The sequence below is a fragment of the Schistocerca piceifrons genome, chromosome 1, assembly GCF_021461385.2.
Source record: "Schistocerca piceifrons isolate TAMUIC-IGC-003096 chromosome 1, iqSchPice1.1, whole genome shotgun sequence".
Classification (NCBI taxonomy): Eukaryota; Metazoa; Arthropoda; class Insecta; order Orthoptera; family Acrididae; genus Schistocerca; species Schistocerca piceifrons.
In genome coordinates, this window is record NC_060138.1 from 366,122,033 (window position 1) to 366,141,207 (window position 19,175).

The 19,175-nt window shown below is 41.1% G+C and overlaps 1 protein-coding gene across 4 annotated transcripts in view; it reads left to right on the plus strand.

Moving 5' to 3' along the window:
• Window positions 1-19,175, plus strand: part of LOC124786008 (ribosome-releasing factor 2, mitochondrial) — a 254,049-nt gene that overhangs the window by 103,594 nt on the left and 131,280 nt on the right. For all 4 annotated transcript variants that reach the window (XM_047254229.1, XM_047254228.1, XM_047254231.1 and 1 more), the window contains one exon: window positions 5,996-6,444. In XM_047254229.1, the coding sequence (XP_047110185.1) occupies window positions 5,996-6,444 (449 nt within the window). The remainder of the gene's footprint in view (window positions 1-5,995; window positions 6,445-19,175) is intronic.

Here is a 19,175-nt window from a genome sequence, read left to right on the forward strand (position 1 = left end):
CACACACACACACACACACACACACACACTCTCTCTCTCTCTCTCTCTCTCTCTCTCTCTTTGTAGCAGATGTAGCTTAAGAGCTGCCTGGAAATCCGAGAATAGTCTAAACTGTAGAAAAGCCAGAAGTGAGAGGGAGAGGGTGAGTGTGGATGCATAATGAGGGTATATGAGTTAGGAGCTGGAGTGATGTGTAAGGGAAAAAAGAATGAAAATAAAAGAAAATCAAACTTCTAGAAGGAGAATGCCATATACTGGGGTAAATGTAACTACCTATGCTGGAAAATATTGTAGTATTTGTTATGAAGATTTAGTGAAGCACCAAATACATGCATATTTCTCAATTAATGCTTATCTGTTTGGGTTTTTGGCATTGTCATATGATTTTGAGTAGAAAGCTAACATTTCTGGATGCTGTTATGATGTTCTGCTTTTCTCTAAAATTATTTTTTGTAAATATAAATTTCAGATTAAAAATCTGGAAATATGGTGTACTTCATTGTTTATGTATATATTCGCAAAATTTACATAAAGTTTGGCTCTTTAATGAAAACTAAAATTGTTTATGAATTTAGATAAATTACTATTTATGCGTGCAAATATTATAGACTTTTGGAAATATAAAAATTATTGTGTTGACCATAACAAATGACATAAAAGAGGAAAAGTTATTTTCTTTGCAAAGAAAGATTAATTAACAGTTTATATGCTTTTTTGTATACTGAAGCAATAGAAGAAGTTTTTAAGACATACTAATAGTTTAAGATTATGATCACAGTCTGAGATAATTAAATTTTGATGTGAATTTCACCAATATACAGCATCTTTGACATGTTGTCAACTAAACTGCAGGTTCTAAAGAACAAGTGAACAGGTTTGTTTTCCTAGTCAAGCATCATTCTGATACAAAGGATCTACAAGTTTAACAAAGAAATATTTCACCATTGTACTGCAAGACATGAATGTGGCTTATACCCTGGTTACATGAAGTCTGAGTGTAGATGAATTGATTGGCTAATAGTCGCCAGACTAAATACAGTTCTTTGGATCAAAGGCACAGTGCCACACAATCCAATTGTTGGAGTTTCAGGTTCTAATAGTTCTGGGGATGTTTGGGTATAGCTTAACAAATACTGAACTATGGAAGGTAAGTGCAAGTACAACATACACAAGTGGAGTTGTTGCACTGACACTAGTGTGACTGTGGTGATATTCGGACATTGAACCACGTTGTGAGTGAGTGCCTAAATAGATGTTTTCCTGGTGGTATCTAGAGTCTACATGAATCAGAAAATTAGGTGCTCCACTATGTTGAGTCTTGTGGCATTTGGGTTTAGTGTGGCCCATTTAATGTCTGTATAGTGTAAATAGCTGTACGTGTAATTTTTGTATTTGTTTTGAGTTTGTTGCTACAATTGATGGTTATAATAATAATAAACACTCATTCAAGAGAATCACTTCAAGGTATTTTCTGCAAAGCCAATAAGACTTTTGAAAGTTGCGCAAAATCACTGAGCTGTTATTTCAAATATTTTGTTACCAATAATTCCACTTTTTGCCTTGAAATTGAAATATTGTGGCACATTCATATTCCCCCCACCTTCCCCCCCAGCTGGTCATGCTAGCGTGGTTCGGGTTTTATGAGTTCTGGTGCCAGTGTTTGGTGGAGATGACACCATGCTGAGCCTTGCTGCAGTGGTGCAACACAGCATTTGAGAGCCTGGGGGTGCAATTTGAAAGCAGCATCAATCTGAAGCCAACTTTGGGTCAAGTGAGCAACAGCACATGCAATACTTTGAGTATGGGACTAGGCCAAGGTCTCATTTTTGTCTCAGAGTCTCTGGCTCTGAGAGACTGTCACCAGACATTGGAGCTGGGGTGTGGAACTTGGTATCAGAAATATGAAGCCAAGTTGGCTGCATAAACATGAGGCAGTGCCAGGAGCTGGTGTGGGCAGTGGCAGACAAGCCTTGGGTTCGATGCCAGGTGTGCTGTGGCACTTCCTTATTGGTGTGGCTGCCCAAGGGGTTGACTGCTGTCATCAACTGAGGGTGCTGCAGTGGGCAATAAGTTTAAATTACCAGAATGAGATGGTCCCTTGACAGACTTTTGCATTTATTTTCCATACCTTCCTGTGCTGCACAAACTTGTTGAGCTTCGATCTTACCAGTCTACTCCTCCTGCCCCTCCCCCTCTCTTCCCTTACTCCATCATGCACATACCAATCTTACCAAATCCATTTACACCTACTGTCCCCATTCTTTAGGCATGTACACCCACCAACCTGCATCCTACTATTATCATTTTTTAATTTATTTTTTACTTTATTAATTAATTTTATTTTTTACATCATTTATCATTTGTTTTTACCTTTCACTTTTGGCCCTACTCCTTCAGGTTTCACCTCTCGTGCCCATACTTCATCTGTACTGTCCTTTTTGTGAGATTTTTCTGGGTAATTTAGCATATTTTACATATTTTTATGAGCTTTTTCATATTTTTGTGCATTTTTTTATCTTCCACTACGTATCCTTGCTCCTTCCATCCACACCAATACAGAAAAATTTTCCAGTTCCTTTTGAGAAGTGAGTCCCATATGCTGTTCCTGAGTTGTTTCCAAGCTCTTGAAATCCCTCCCCCAAATAGCCTGACCATCAAATTATCCATTTCTGGCTGCTACCTCCATTCACATTCTGTCAGTCCATAGCCCTCACCAACCTAGTACTGTAAAACCAAGTAAATCAGGCCCAAACACTACCTCTCTATCCATAAACTTCATCAACTCTGCAGTGCCAAATTCCTTCATCCCATCTTTCACACTGAAGCCCTTGCCCTGCAGGAACTAGAGCAGCATTCACAGCATCACCTCAAAAAAAACCTCCAAACTGTTCACAACTATCCCTGCCACCTCTACAAGAGCCTCCTAATCTGCTCCACACTCCATCATAGCCAACAAATGGTGCCTTGCACATCTACTACATTTACTGCACCTTCAAAAGCTCCCTCCCACTATATAGAACTCAGCACCTAACAGACCCAAAACATAATCATGAACCTATCTTCCAAAAGCTTAGTCCCACAAAATTATCAGTTCTTTCCAACACCATATCTTTTGTCCCACTCCAAATTCAGTAATTCTGGGCTTCTTAAAGACCTTCTTTCCTTTTTCCACTCCCTACAGTGGAAACAATTTTTTGCCACCAACCCTACAAATCAGACTCAATGCAAAAGCAATACTGAACCCTGCCTGACTCAGTTTACTCCTCCATCCAACCATGATCCACCCCTACTGCCCCCTAATCATCCCTTGTTATTAACATTCCAGAATTTCTTAGCTTCAGTCCTTGCCTCACAATTAATTCCTAAATTCCTCAACATTGGAACCAACCTTTCGTCTGCAGAAAGAATTGCAGTCCATGACATACATTTTGATGTTGCCCTTATAATCCTACCTGCCAATAAAGGCTCCACCATTGGAGTTTTGAACCACTTAGATTACCTGGCAGAGGGATTCTGCAAGGTGTTGGATTTTCCACAGTGACCCATTTGAGAAATCCAACAAGATATCCAGTCCCTGCTTAAATCCTTAGACCCATCCTAGAACCTCTCCCATGAGTCTATCCCTCTCCTCAGCTGTATCACTCCTAACTCCTACTTTCTACATGTCTAGAAAGCCCATAAACCCAACCACTTAGAACACACCATTGTTGCTCTGATGGACCAACACCTGTAGCCTGTTACATGTGACCTACCTTCATACATAAAAGACACCAACTGTTTCATCTGATGACTCTTCACAGATCCTATTCCTTTACCACATTTTGTCCTGTTCATCACTGTTGCAGCTACCTCCCTCTTCACTAAGATACCTAAGGTCCATGGCTTTGCCACTATTGAACACTATCTTTACCAGTGCCCAACTGACTCCAAAAATGTAACCTCCTTCTTGGTCACCATTTTCAACTATATCCTCATCCACGGCTACTTGTCCTTTGAAGGCATCACCTGTAAAGAAATCTGTGGCGCAGCAGAGAGCACCTGGATGGCACCATCCTACACCATCGTATTCATACACCATCTAGAGGAATCCTTCCTAATCACCCAGAATCCCAAACCCCTCACCTATTTCTGATTCATTGATGACATCTTCGTGATCTGGATTCAGGGTGTGGACACCCCAACCACATTCCTCCAGAACCTCAACATCTTCTCCACCATTTGCTTCACCTGGTCCTCCTCAACCCAAAAAGCCACCTTCCTCAATGTTGACACCCACTTCAAGGGTGGCTACATTGGTACCTCTATCCGTATCAAACCTACCAACCATGGGCAAATCATCTTCTTCGATAGCTGCCACTCATTCCATAGCAAGAAGTCCCTTCTTAACAGCCTAACCACTTGTGGTTGTCATATCTGCAGTGACGGGCAACCCCTCTCCAAATATACCAAAGGTCTCAGTGAGGCCTTCAAAGGCCAAAATTAGCCACCCAACTTTGTACAAAAACAGATCTCCCAGACATTGTCTCTCCAGTCACCTATCACCTCCCATGTACCCATTGTGCAGCCACAAAGGAGCAATCCCCTCATGACTCAGTACCACTCAGGACCAGAGCAACTGAATCTGATCCTCCAGCCCTGACACAGCCATTTCCTGTCCTATCAAAGGGACAAAGGCAGAGCTATCTGTTAAAGCAGTTGTGTCATCTACAAATTAAGCTGCAATCACTGTGCTGCTTTGTACATGGGAATGATGACTAACAAGTTGTCTGACTGCGTGAATGGCCACCAACAAACTGTGGCCAAGAGACACCTGGACCATCCAATTGCTGAACATGCTGCCCAATGACTGCTTCACAGCCTGTACCATCTGTATCCTTCCTACCAACTCCATATTTTGTGAACTGTGCAGGTGGGAACTCTACCTGCAGTATATGCTACATTCCCACAACCCCTCTGACCTCAACTTTTACTAGTCCCTGTCCTCCTCTTACCTATCCCCTTGTTGCACCCACTACAGCACAACACTGCCTTTTATTCCACTGCCTTTTTTACCACTGCCTTTTATTCCACTGCCTTTTATTCCACTGCCTTCTATTCCACCAATTCATATACTAGTGCTTTTCTTCTTTACTTCTCTCATTTTCCCACCCCCACCCCCCTCAACTTCCTGATTGGACCTATTAGCCCTTACCCTGTCCCGAACGCACCCCTGCACACTCCTCAAGCAGCACTGTGTCTTCCCCTACCCCACCCTGCAACGCCCCTCCCCCCGAACCCTTTCACTGCCCCATGCCTCCTTACTGCAGAAGTAGTCCTTTGGGCCAAAAGCTAAAATATACAGAAGTCTTTCCATTGTGCCTGTCCGCGACTCAACATCTCCTCTATGTGGTGAGTAGCAATCTATCTTTTTCAAAGGATTGTTGTTATTCCATCCTCGACTATCCACTGTGTGTGGGTCAGATGTTCTTCACATTTTCTGATATGTGAGCAGAGTTGTGCAGTATTATTTTTGTTTCTCTTGTAGGGTTAGTTTTTTGTGGGCCAAAGTCATATTTCTTAAAAATGATATTTACATTTATCTTAGGTGAAATTCTTTGTGCCATCTTTTAAGCTTTTATTATTTTATTACTGAGAGATGAGTATCTTATTCTCTTTGTTAATTTTTTATTATTGTTACATTTGAAGTGAACTGATTTGATGATTAAGTGTGAGTGTTTTCCTTGTTTATTTATGTATTTGTTCTGGCATTGTAAAGTGTTGTTAGTAAACCAAAGCATTTGGCCAGAAGCCCACACTTATTAAAATTCTAATCAAATACCATTCCCAACCTGCACCACACTTTCTATATTCAGTCTTGTGTTAATTTTATTTTTTTATTTGTTCTCATTGTTCTTAGTGTTTATGGATCAAAATTAAGATTTTACTTCCTGTAATCATACAGTGAATAATTTAGACTTCTTATAATTTATATTCTTTTATTTTTTTATCACTACAGGTGTTGAGGCTCAGACACTGACGGTATGGAGACAGGCAGACCGCTATGGTATTCCACGTATTATTTTTGTTAATAAAATGGATCGTAGAGATGCAAGTCTGAACTTATCTGTAGAATCTTTAAAATACAAGCTGGATTTAAATCCATTGCTCATTCAACTGCCCGTCTATGATGAGGAGAAAAGGTTTTCAGGCATTATTGATCTTGTTTCACTAAATATTCTATCATGGAGTGAAAAAGACCAAGGGAAGACTTACACCCAAACGCCAGTTTGTCAGAAACGACATGGTAAGCTTTGGGAAAGAGCAACTGAATCAAGAAATTCACTTATTGACCAGCTGACCACCTTAGATGATGAGTTAGCAGACCTTGTTATTCAGCATGACAGTATGGAGAGCATTTCATCAGAGCTACTTTTAAAATCACTGAGAAATGTTTCATCATCTCAGGTGAGACAAAACTGAACATTTTCTTTATTGTAATCTGTTATTAGATCCATGAAGTATGATTCACATAATGTATTCATTTGAGAATGTGATTCCTTTGTATTTTAAGCCTTATTACATTATCATCATTCCTATTCCAGACTGAGATATTAACAATTACAAGCGATAAGGAGAATAAAGTTGATTTAAAATGTCATCTTATGAAATATTGTGATTGTCTATTAGCAGAGGGAAAGAAATGTCATTACTGGATTTCAGTCATATTCCTTCTTTGATTCACACTTGATACATACATGCACAGTGTGGTTAAAGATAAAACAGAAACTATAGTAAAAACAATTTAGTATTATTTATTTTCTATATTATCATTGTCATATCTTTTGGCATGTTCCACTGGGACATATAAGTATGAGGCATGTTCAGAAATTAAGTGTATTATATTTTTATTTTTTGAAACAAGTATTTTTGAAAAAATACAAGATAAGGGTCTCATAATATCATTGTGCATTGATGGTCCCCCCCCCCTGAGGCAAAAATTCAACCAAAATAATGCCTTTTTGGTCAAAAGACACTGAGGTCATGATTGTTTTGCCTGACATGGTGGTTCTGAATTTTTTGGCAGATGGGGAATTCATGTGAAACCACTGTGTTTTTGTCTCAGGCATGTAGCAAACCACCCATGCTTCATCTCTGGTCACAATAGAGCTCAGAAAATCCTTATCTTCTAAGTGAAGTTGCTCAAGAAACTTGCGGGTGCCAATGACCTGATTTTTCTTGTGCTGCTTAGTTAGTTGTTTTGGGACTCATCTTGCATATGGTTTGTTTGTGTGTCTTGCAGAAGAGATTTCCTTAGAGTTGTGGAAACATAGCAGGAATTTCATCCACTGATGATTGGCAGTCACTTCCTCAATTTTGTGCACCCACTCATCAGTGAAGGCATCCATTTGCAGAGAAAATTTTTGCCTGATTTCTCCATTTCTAAAAAGCTATTTCAGTATGTTTTTTGCTATTTTTATATCTTTTTGTCAATAATTTCCCTAAATTTTATTTCCACTTTTCAGCAATAAAAGCTGAAGCAAAAATCATTGTTAGCATATTTGCAGCATCTTTTATTTTTACATAAATTCAAGAAGCATGAAAATTATACACCTGATGAAAACATAAATCAAGCATGAATGTTTGGAAAACATGTATCTTGTCACTTAAGTTAGTAGGGCCTAGCCTATGTACATAATCCACAAATCAGTCTGAAAAAGACATTGATACCATGACTTCCATGTTACTGGGGGTCAGAGCTGTTCTCCTGTCAGACATTGTAGTACAATATGTTGAAAATGTCTTCTATCGACATTACTCCCTGCAATCTGCTAAGCCATCACTGCAGCTTCCACAAGATGCTCGTACTCTGATGCAGAGACATCTACATCTTATTTTCCCTACAAGAGCTAGCAACTAAATCCCTAAAGTTCTTGTAGAATGGGCATTTGCTTCTTTAGCTGAGAGACTTTAACACTATCTGGATCACCTTCCATTATGTTTCTAGGATCAGGGACAATATGATAGAAGAAATAACAATCTTTTCTATGTCACACTCCATTAAGTGGTTTAATTTTATCAGATTTGCTCTACCTACAGCTTGAAACAGAGATGTTAAATGTGCTTGCATTTGCTTTGGCAGTTTATGAAGTTTATCTGAGGACGTATCATGGAGGAGGAGGTAGTTAGTTGCATCCTCTGTTCATTTAAAGCTCTTTGGAAGGTGACTAAGCTTATATTGTGGAACATAAATTAATGGTACCCTGGAGCTCTATAATGTCAGCATCAAATTGAAAAATTCTGAGCAATGGCCAGCAAGAAAATAGCTAGGCACTGTTTTTACTTCATTAGAGGTTGAGGCTTTAAATTAGTTCACGGCAACACTCTAATCTTCAACAGTTTGACAAATTCTATTATGGTGAAACCCCACTTTTACACTTTTCAAGGGACTTCTAAAAAGATGGTGTAAGATGCAGGAAAATGTAAAATGTGGGAAAACTGTAAAAGTTATGTATAGGATACCTCCTTGCGTTTTCCCTCTTAATGTATGATATATGTACATAATAGTCATCAAAGACTTGTCAGGGTTTGTTTATTATCTAATGATGGTTTATTATCTAATAAAAACCACTGATGTAATCGGAATTAATAACTTTCTGGGAAGTAGTAACATTTATCTCAACTCATATAACATAATCGATGTTTTTGAAAGCCTGCAACTGTCATTCATTACATAAATAATGAAATAATGCACTAATACAAGAGAAGGAAAGTTGCTACTCACCATATAGAAAAGGAGATGCTGAACTGCGATAGGCACAGTAAAAAAATTCACACATACATAGCTTTCGGCCATTAAGGCCTTTGTCAGCAGTGGGCACACGCACACACACACACACACACACACACACACACACACACACACACACACACACACACACATGCAAGCGCAACTTGCACACACATCTGCAGTCTCAGAGAGCTGAAACTACACTGCAAGCAGCAGCACCAGTGGATGATGGGAGTGGCGACTGGGTGGGGGTAAGGAGGAGGCTGGGGCGGGGAGGGGGAGGGATAGTATGGTGGGAGTGGTGGACAGTGAAGTGTTGCAGTTTAGATGTAGGTTAGGAGAGAAGGTGCGGAGGGGGGAGGGGGTAAGTGGCGTAAAGGAGAGAAATAATAATAAAAATAAAAATAAAAGAAATTAAAAGACTGGTTGTGGTGGTCGAAATGATGGCTGTGTAGTACTGGAATGGGAACAGGGAGGGGGCTGGATGGGTGAGGACAGTGACTAACGAAGGTTGAGGCCATGAGGGTTACGGGAACGTAGGATGTATTGCAGGGAAAGTTCCCACCTGCGCAATTCAGAAAATCTGGTGTTGGTGGGAAGGATCCATATGGCACAGGCTGTGAAGCAGTCATTGAAATGAGGACAGCTTGTTGGTTGTCATGCCTACATAGAATGCAGCACAGTGGTTGCAGCTTAGCGTGTAGATCACATGACTGGTTTCACAGGTAGCCCTGCCTTGGATGTGATAGGTAATGTTAGTGACCGGACTGGAGTAGGTGGTGGATGTATGGGACAGGTCTTGCATCTAGGTCAATTACAGGGGTATGAGCCATGCGGTAAGGGATCCGGAGGAGGGGTTGTGTAAAGATGGATGAGTATATCGTGTAGGTTTGGTGGACTGTGGAATACCACGGTAGGAGGGGTGGGAAGGATAGTGGGTAGGACATTTCTCATTTCAGGGCACGACGAGAGCGAATCAAAATCCTGGCGGAGAATGTAATTCAGTTGCTGCAGTCCCGGATGGTACTGAGTTATGAGGGGAATGCTCCTCTGTGGCTGGACTGTGGGACTTTGGGAGGTGGTGGGAGACTGGAAAGATAAGGCACGGGAGATTTGTTTTCGTACAAGGATGGGAGGATAATTACAGTCAGTGAAGGATTCAGTGAGACCCTCAGTATATTTAGAGAGGGACTGCTCGTCACTGCATATGCGATGACCACGGGTGGCTAGGCTGTATGGAAGGGACTTCTTGTTATGAAACGGGTGGCAGCTGTCGATATGGAAGTATTGCTGGTGGTTAGTAGGTTTGATATGGACGGAGGTACTGATGTAGCCATCTCTGAGGTGGAGGTCAACATCTAGGAAGGTGGCTTGTTGTGTTGAGTAGGACCAGGTGAAGCAAATGGGGGAGAAGTTGCTGAGGTCCTGGAGGAATGTGAATAAGGTGTTCTCACCTTCAATCCAGGTAGCAAAGATTTGATCAATGAATCTGAACCAGGTGAGCAGTTTAGGATTCTGGGTTTTTAGGAAGGTTTCCTCTAGATGGCCCATGGAAGGTTAGCATAGGATGGTGCCTTGTGGATGCCCATAGTCGTACCGCAGTTTTATTTTTAGGTAATGCCTTCAAAGGAGAAGTAATTGTGGGTGAGGATATAGTTGGTCATGAAGACTAGGAAAGAGGTTGTTGGTTTGGAATCCATAGGGCATCTGGAAAGGTAGCATTTGATAGCAATAAGGCCATGGGTATTAGGAATGTTAGTGTACAGGGAGGTGGCATCAATAGTGACGAGCAGGGCACTGTGTGGTAAAGGGAGAGGAACTGCGCAGAGTCAGTCGAGGAAATGGTTGGTATCTTTTATACAGGAGGATAGGTTCCGGGTAATAGGTTGGAGGTGTTGGTCTACAAAAGCAGAGATGTCTCAGTGGGGGCACAGTAACCGGCCACAATGGGGCGTCCTGGGTGGTTGGGTTTATGGACTTTAGGAAGCATGTAGAAGGTGGGAGTGCGGGGAGTGGTAGGGGTAAGTAGAGAGATGGACTCTGGGGGGAGGTTCTGGGATGGGCCTAAGGATTTGAGTAGTGACTGGAGATCGTACTGGATTGCTGGAATGGGATCACTGTGGCATGGTTCGTAGGTGGATGTACCTGACAGCTGATGGAGTCCTTCTGCCCTGTAATCCCTGTGGTTCAAAACTACGGTGGTGGAGCCTTTGTCTCTAGGAAGGATTATAAGATTGGGATCAGTTTTTAGATGGTGGACTGCGGTTCTTTCTGCGGATGTAAGGTTGGTATGCATGTTAAGGGATTTGGGGAATGATGGTGAGGCAAGGTTCAAGGATAAGTAATTCTGGAAAGTTAACAGGGGGTGGTTTGGAGGCGGTGGGGGTAGATCGTGGTTGGATGGAGGAGTGAACTGAGTTAGGCAAGGTTCAATGTTGGTCCTTGGTTGAGTCTGATTGGTCGTGTTGGTGGCAAAAAAGTGTTTCCACTGTAGGGACCAGGAGAAGGTAAGAAGGTGTGTAACTGGTCCTGCATGGTTGAATTTGGGAGTGGGGCAAAAGGTGAGGCCTTTGGAAAGGATTGATATTTCTGTGGGACTAAGGCTTCTGGAGGAAAGGTTCATGACTGTGTTGCAGGTCTGTTTGGGATTTGAGTTCTGTGTGGTGGTAGGACGGAGTTTCAGAGGGTGGGGTAAGTGTAGTAGGTCTGCGAGACAAGGTTTGTCAGCTATGAGGGGGCGTGGGGGAGGTTTGGATGTTGTTGTAGAAGTGGTGTACAGTGGTACTCCGAGGTGGGAGTAGGAAGTGAGCAGGATGGAGAGCTTTTTGAGGTGGCATTGTGCATGTTGCTCAAGTTCCTGCAGGGCAAGAGTTTCAATGTGTGTTATGGGTTCCAGGAATCTGGGATTACATAGCAGGAGAATTTTGCGGATGGAGAGAAGGTACTGCAAGGAGGATTGGGCTTGGTTTATATAGTTTTGCAGGACTAAGTTGGTGAGGGTTAAGGATTGGCGGAATCTGAACAGGTGGAGGTCATTGTGGAAGGAGGGGTGGCAACCAGAGATGGATATTTTGATGGTAAGGCCATTAGGGGGGATTTCATGAGCCAAGCAACCACGCAGGAAAAGAATGTGGGACTGGGATCTGGCTAGGGATAAGGAAACTTTACTGTATTGACGCAGATGGAAGGAGCAAGGATCCATGCTGGTGCAAAAATGTGAAAAAATACGTAAGAAAGTAGAATTACGTCTGAAAAATTATGCAAAAATACACCCAAATACGTGTGAAAAGTACAAAATGGATGCACAGGGGGAAAAAAAGAGAGAAAATCTGAGGAAGACAACGATAGTGGAAGGCAAAAACGCACTAAAATTGGTGAGAAGTCACAAAGGTTAAAGTAGAGAATAACTAATCATTAATAAATATAAGTATATTACTGTGGGTAGCAGGTTTCAGGGTTGATAAGCGTAGAGAATGGAGATGGCAGATGTGACTGGATGAGGTGGATTTAGCGGGTGCGATCAGGGATAGAATGGAGAAAGTGCAGGGGTGTGGGGAGGGATTCGTAGTTAGAAATGTAAAATCATGTGGCAGGGGAAAAGTGTGGGAGATAACACGCAAAAATACTGGAACTGACACAGGGAGCATGATCAGTTTGAAGATATAAGCTTAATTATATTGGGGAGGGTAATGTGGGACATAAGATGCTGGACCAACAATCAGCGTGTTCTTGATGCTGACTGTTGGGCGCAACCGAGTCCGTTGATACAGTGTGGCTCATAAGTAGTGTGTCCAGTGCGGTTCGTAAGGCAATAACGGAAACACAGGAAAGAAAAGAAAGAAGGATGGACATTGAGTATAGCGACACAAAACAAAGTAGTTACAAAGGGAAACAGCACAGGGTTAGGATCGAAGAAAAGCCATCAGGGAAAAATCAAACAATGGAAAATCCAGGATGGAATGTAACACTAAGAGAGAAGGAAAGATGCTACTCACCATATAGCGGAGATGCTGAGCCACGATAAGCACAATAAAAAGATTCACACAAACATAGCTTTCAGCCATTAAGGGCTTTGTCAGCAGTAGACACACATACATACCTATTACCCAGAACCTATCCTCCTATATAAAAGATACCAACCATTTCCTCGACTGACTCTCCGCAGTTCCTCTCCCTTTACCACACAGTGCCCTGCTCGTCACTATTGATGCCACCTCCCTGTACACTAACATTCCTAATACCCATGACCTTATTGCTATCAAACACTACCTTTCCAGATGCCCTATGGATTCCAAACCAACAACCTCTTTCCTAGTCTCCATGACCAACTATATCCTCACCCACAATTACTTCTCCTTTGAAGGCATTACTTACAAATAAATCCACAGTATGGCTATGGGTACCCGCATGGCACCATCCTATGCTAACCTTTCCATGGGCCATCTAGAGGAATCCTTCCTAAAAACCCAGAATCCTAAACTGTTCACCTGGTTCAGATTCATTGATGACATCTTTGCTATCTGGATTGAAGGTGAGGACACCTTATTCACATTCCTCCAGAACCTCAACAACTTCTCCCCCATTTGCTTCACCTGGTCCTACTCAACCCAACAAGCCACCTTCCTAGATGTTCACCTCCACCTCAGAGATGGCTACATCAGTACCTCCGTCCATATCAAACCTACTAACCACCAGCAATACTTCCACTTCGACAGCTGCCACCCATTTCATACCAAGAAGTCCCTTCCGTACAGCCAAGCCACCCATGGTCGTCGCATATGCAGTGATGAGCAGTCCCTTTCTAAATATACCGAGGGTCTCACTGAAGCCTTCACTGACCGTAGTTATCCTCCCATCCTTGTACAAAAACAAATCTCCCGTGCCTCATCTTTCCTGTCTCCCACCCCTTCCCAAAGTCCCACAGTCCGACCACAGAGGAGCATTCCCCTCATAACTCAGTACCATATGGGACTACAGCAACTGAATTACATTCTCCTCCAGGGTTTCGATTACCTCTCGTCATGCCCTGAAATGAGAAATATCCTACCCACTATCTTTCCCACCCCTCCTACCATGGTATTCCACAGTCCACCGAACCTACACAATATACTCGTCCATCTTTACACAACCCCTGCTCCGAATCCCATACCTCATGGCTCATACCTCTGTAATATACCTACATTGAAGACCTGTCCCACACATCCTCCTACCACCACCTACTCCAATCCGGTCACAAACATTACCTATCACATCAAAGACAGGGCTACCTGTGAAACCAATCATGTGATCTACAAGCTAATCTGGATCCACTGTGCTGCATTCTATGTAGGCATGACAACCAACAAGCTGTCTGTCCACATGAATGGACACCGACAAACTGTGGCCAAAAAACAAGTGAACCACCTTGTAGCTGAACACGCTGCCAAACATGATACCCCTCATCTCAATGACTGCTTCACAGCCTGTGCCATACAGATCCTTCCCACCACCAACAACTTTTCTGAGTTGCGCAGGTGGGAACTTTCCCTGCAATACATCCTACGTTCCCGTAACCCTCCTGGCCTCAACCTTCGTTAGTCACTGTCCTCACCCATCCAGCCCCCTCCCTGTTCCCCTGTTCCCATTCCAGTACTACAAAGCTGTCATTTCGACCACCACAACCAGTCTTTTAATTTCTTTTATTTTTATTCCTCTCCTTTACACCACTTACCCCCTCCCCCCTCCACACCTTCTCTCCTACCCTCCGTTTGAACTGCAACACTTCACTATCCGCCACTCCCACCATACTTCCCCCCCCCCCCCCCCCCCCCCCCCCCCCCTTGCCCCAGCCTCCTCGTTACCCCCGCCCAGTCGCCACTCCCATCATCCACTGGTGCTGCTGCTTGCAGTGTAGTTTCAGCTCTCTGAGACTGCAGATGTGTGTGCAAGTTGCGCTTGTGTGTGTGTGTGTGTGTGTGTGTGTGTGTGTGTGTGTCTACTGCTGACAAAGGCCTTAATGGCCGAAAGCTATGTTTGTGTGAATCTTTTTATTGTGCCTATCGCGGGTCAGCATCTCCGCTATATGGTGAGTAGCTACTTTCCTTCTCTCGTATTGTTACATTCCATCCTGGATTTTCCATTGTTTGAAATGCTGCACTAGTTGCATATTTTTTCATGCTTAACATGACGCATTTTGAGAAGTTTTTTCTTGATGTCAATTGTAAATGTGTACATAAGTATTGTGTGTGGTGCTTGAATATGTGTTATTCTGCATCTTTTGCACTGTAATTGTCTTTTTGAGGTTATCAGGTACTGTGCCTTCTAAGTTATGTAGCAATTCACACACATGCAAACTATTACTAATATTGTTTGTTTGTGTTATATCACTAAAATACACATGTAAATGCTGCTTGTGCCAATGAGAATAAATTCTCGAAACATATTTTGCTCAGCATGAAAAAGATACATAATCAGAGCTGTGTTTCAGCTAAAAACATTTGAGTAATGTAAAGTGAATGACAGTATCAACTAATGCTCCAAGTGGCCAAATATCGAAACATGCTAATTATGATTCAACAAAAGTGTCACTATGATCACAACAATCACGAAATTGCATTTGCACGGTACAGACAGTTTGGAAATGGTTGTTATTGGTCATGATATCTTCATTTGAACGAACCTAATTACTCCCATCAGCCATCACACCAAGTAGAACTTGGCAGTGGTGGGAAATATGGCATGAGTTGTTCCAACTTTTACATGTTTATTGGTTGAAATCCACTGAGTAGAGTGTCCTGGTGTAAAGAAACTTAACCATGTGATATTTGTAAACACTACTGGACGGTCAACATCATGCCAATGTCAGTTTTTCTCCATAAACATTTTTTCGTAATGCATAAATTGCGGGAAAATCATAAGTATGTTGACACAAAATTGGGTGCAAATTAACATTGTGGGCACAGGAAGTTTGATGGTAATGATAAAAAATGTCGTAAATGGCGGGAAACATTAATTCTGGGAATTTAAAAGCAGGGTTATACTGTATGTCATTGAGAAATTTTCCAAGATACTCAACACTTTAAAACCATGAATCTCATCTGCGTATGGAAGGAATAGGGAAAAATTTAGTTCCTGTGGATTCACCTACATATTTCTGATATGAGAATTGAATGTATGCGTGCTTTCTCTTCTGGGTATTATGGGAGATGTTTATATGAGCCTAATACCATGTATGTACTAACCCTTCTGAAACTAAAACCCTAATTGTGTTTATAGACTTGCCCATATAACAAGCTGAATCTGAAGTTATAGAAACTACAGTTTGGTAGTGAATTTCAAGTTTCTGAATTGCACCCATAATTGCTTGTGAACCTTCTGTAGCATTTGCAATAACTTTCACTCCCCCACCAAACTAATTCTAAATTGTACTGTGAACATACACTGCCCTTTTCTGCCTGTCATGTCACCACAAAGAACTGAAACTCTGTCATCTTTCACAGCTTCTTTTTATCTTTCCTCCTCCTCTTTGATGATGTGAGGTGCAGAAACTTCCTGCAGTCTTCCAGCTGAGGGCAAGTCTCCAGCACCTTCAAATTCCAATAGATCTGATATTAAAGAACTATGTAACACTGTTTAAGGATTTAAATTATTAATTTCCTTGTCTTTGAAATGAATGAGGGGGCTAGTATGCATTACCGAAGCCTAATTGTCAGTGGACGAGAAAAGTAGCATGACCATATAGTTCCTAATTTTCCATGGAATACTGAAATCAGATCTTAAAATGCTCCTGTGGATGTTCAGTCATCATTTGTGCTGCATGTATTGTGCTTGCGATTACATTTGTGTTCAATGGTTTCAGCTCACCAGTCTTCATATTTTGCCATGTCTAATAGCAGAGTAATAATTAACATACTGTGTATGCGAAGTATATTCAGTTAGATTCCAAAAACCATGTAAATGTATTAAGGGATACAATGAAGTAATATGGATAATTGTTCAATTGTGGGGCTTTTGACAGCCAACACAGTGACTGTGCAGCATTTGTGCTTCATTGCAGCTGACTCATCGACATGTAAATAGAGGGTTCTCATCATCGATACATCATCCCAAAACTTCATGCTGTGAACATTATAAAACCCTGGTGCATGGCAGTTTGGTTAGGTTGTGTAGATCATTCTGTTTCCACATTTTAAAAATCTTGACACATGACAGTTGGTAACACAGAAAAGCCTGAATTTTGATGATTCACCACTTCTGTGTCTCGTTCTTGCTGTGAAGGTAAGAATAGTTTTTGGGGCAGAATTGTGGATTATAGCAAGTATGATGGAATTATCTTCCTTCCCAGTAATATTTCTTTACATAAAACCATGTGTGTCTATTTTTAATAACACTAGGGAAATTGATGCTCTGAAGCCTCACAATCAAACTGTCACCATTATAAATCAAACTCTTATTTACTCCCCTCCATATTACACAAATGTAATATGTATTGCTTCATCCACACTCTCAGCTTTGGATAATCAACATTTCCAGTGAAATATTGATCTCGATGAAAGCTCGAGTTGTTTTTTAAAATGATCTCTTTGGTTGGTTTTCACTCGTTTTGCCACTGCAATGATATCTGTGAGAGTAACTTGTCTTTTGACACCTGTCATCTTTAGTGCCTCCTCCTTTTTCTTCTTATGGGAAGAATTGTTGTATGTTTTAGGCATGTGTCCTTTCTCTGGCACTCATTTCACTCATTGTGGTATTTGCACATAAGTTTTCTCAAACACATGAAGTCCTTCTCATGGAAATTATTTTTCTTGAACAATAACTATCACTATCATTTTAACAAATTGCAGCACAGAAACAAATTAGAAAATGTAAGACTGGCTGCACAGGCGATCAGCAAAAATTTTCAACATGCAGTACACCAGCAGATCAAAGAATGCGCCGGACATGGTTGAATGTCATATTTCCCTGCACAGGAAATTAAGTTAGCAATACTTGATGTAATACAAGAAATTGATATATGTCAAAGTGGTGTAGAATTGATTGTCACTGATATTTTGATTTCATTGCCAAAACTTGAATTGAATTTCTGCTGTTAACTTCAAATGGTGTGATTGCACACAATTTCATCGATTACTTCATGATTTTGCTTAAAGGTAAATAGTTTGGTGTTTTGAGAAAAATTAGTAAAATTTCATAAAAATTTCTTGATTTTGTGCTTCATGAGAAACAAGTGCCTCTACTCATGAGTCAAAATCAAAAGTCTGCCACTACTCTGTTTACCACGAACATTTGTTCTGGCTCCCCTAAACTCTGTACACCACTTAAACACATCTCATTCCGGTAATAACACCTTCACTGTAAACTATTTTTGGTGAAAAAATTTCAGTATGTGTTATGCTGATACAAATGCTGCATATTTAGCAATTGTATACAACCGATCGCTCACAGACAGTTCTGTACCTAAAGAATGGAAAATAGAAGTAACGCCAATTCCTAAAAAGGGAATTGGAGTGATCCACTGAATTACAGCCCCATATCACTAACATCGTTTTGCTTTAGGGTTTTAGAACATTTACTGTGTTTGAACATTATGAGTTACTTTGAAGAAAATGATTTATTGACACATAGTCAGCACAGATTCAGAAAACATCATTATTGTGAAACACAAATAGCTCTTTATACTCATGAAGTAATGAGTGCTATTTACAGGGAATGTCAAATTGATTCCATATTTTTAGATTTCCAGAAGGCTTTCAACACCGTTCCTCACAAGCATCTTCTAACTGAACTGCGTGCCTATGGAATATCACCTCAGTTGCGCGAATGGATTCGTGATTTCCTGTCAGAAAGGTCACAGTTCATAGTAATAGACAGAAAGTCATCGAGTAACACAGAAGTAATATCATGTGTTCCCCAAGGAAGTTTTATAGGCCATCTATTGCTCCTGATCTCTATTAACGACATAGAAGACAATCTGAGTAGCCCTATTAGCTTGTTTGCAAATGATGCTATCACTTACTATCTTTTAAAGTCATCAGATGATCAAAACAACTTGCAAAATGATTTAGATAAGATATCTGTATGGTGCGAATAGTGGCAATTGACCCTGAATAAAGAAAAGTGTGAAGTTGAAGTTATCCACATTAGTACTAAAAGAAATCTGCTAAATTTCAATTACACAATAAGTCACACAAATCTTAAGGCTGTAAATTCAACTAAATACTGAGGGATAAAAATTACAAATAACCTAAATTGGAATGATCACATAAATAATATTGTGTGTAAAGCAAACCAAAAACCGCAGTTCATTGTTAGAACACCTAGAAGGTGCAACGGGTCAACTAAAGAGACTGCTTACATCATGCTTGTATGCCCTATTCTGGAGTATCGCTGTGCGGTGTGGGATCCGCATCAGGTGGGACTGACGAATGAC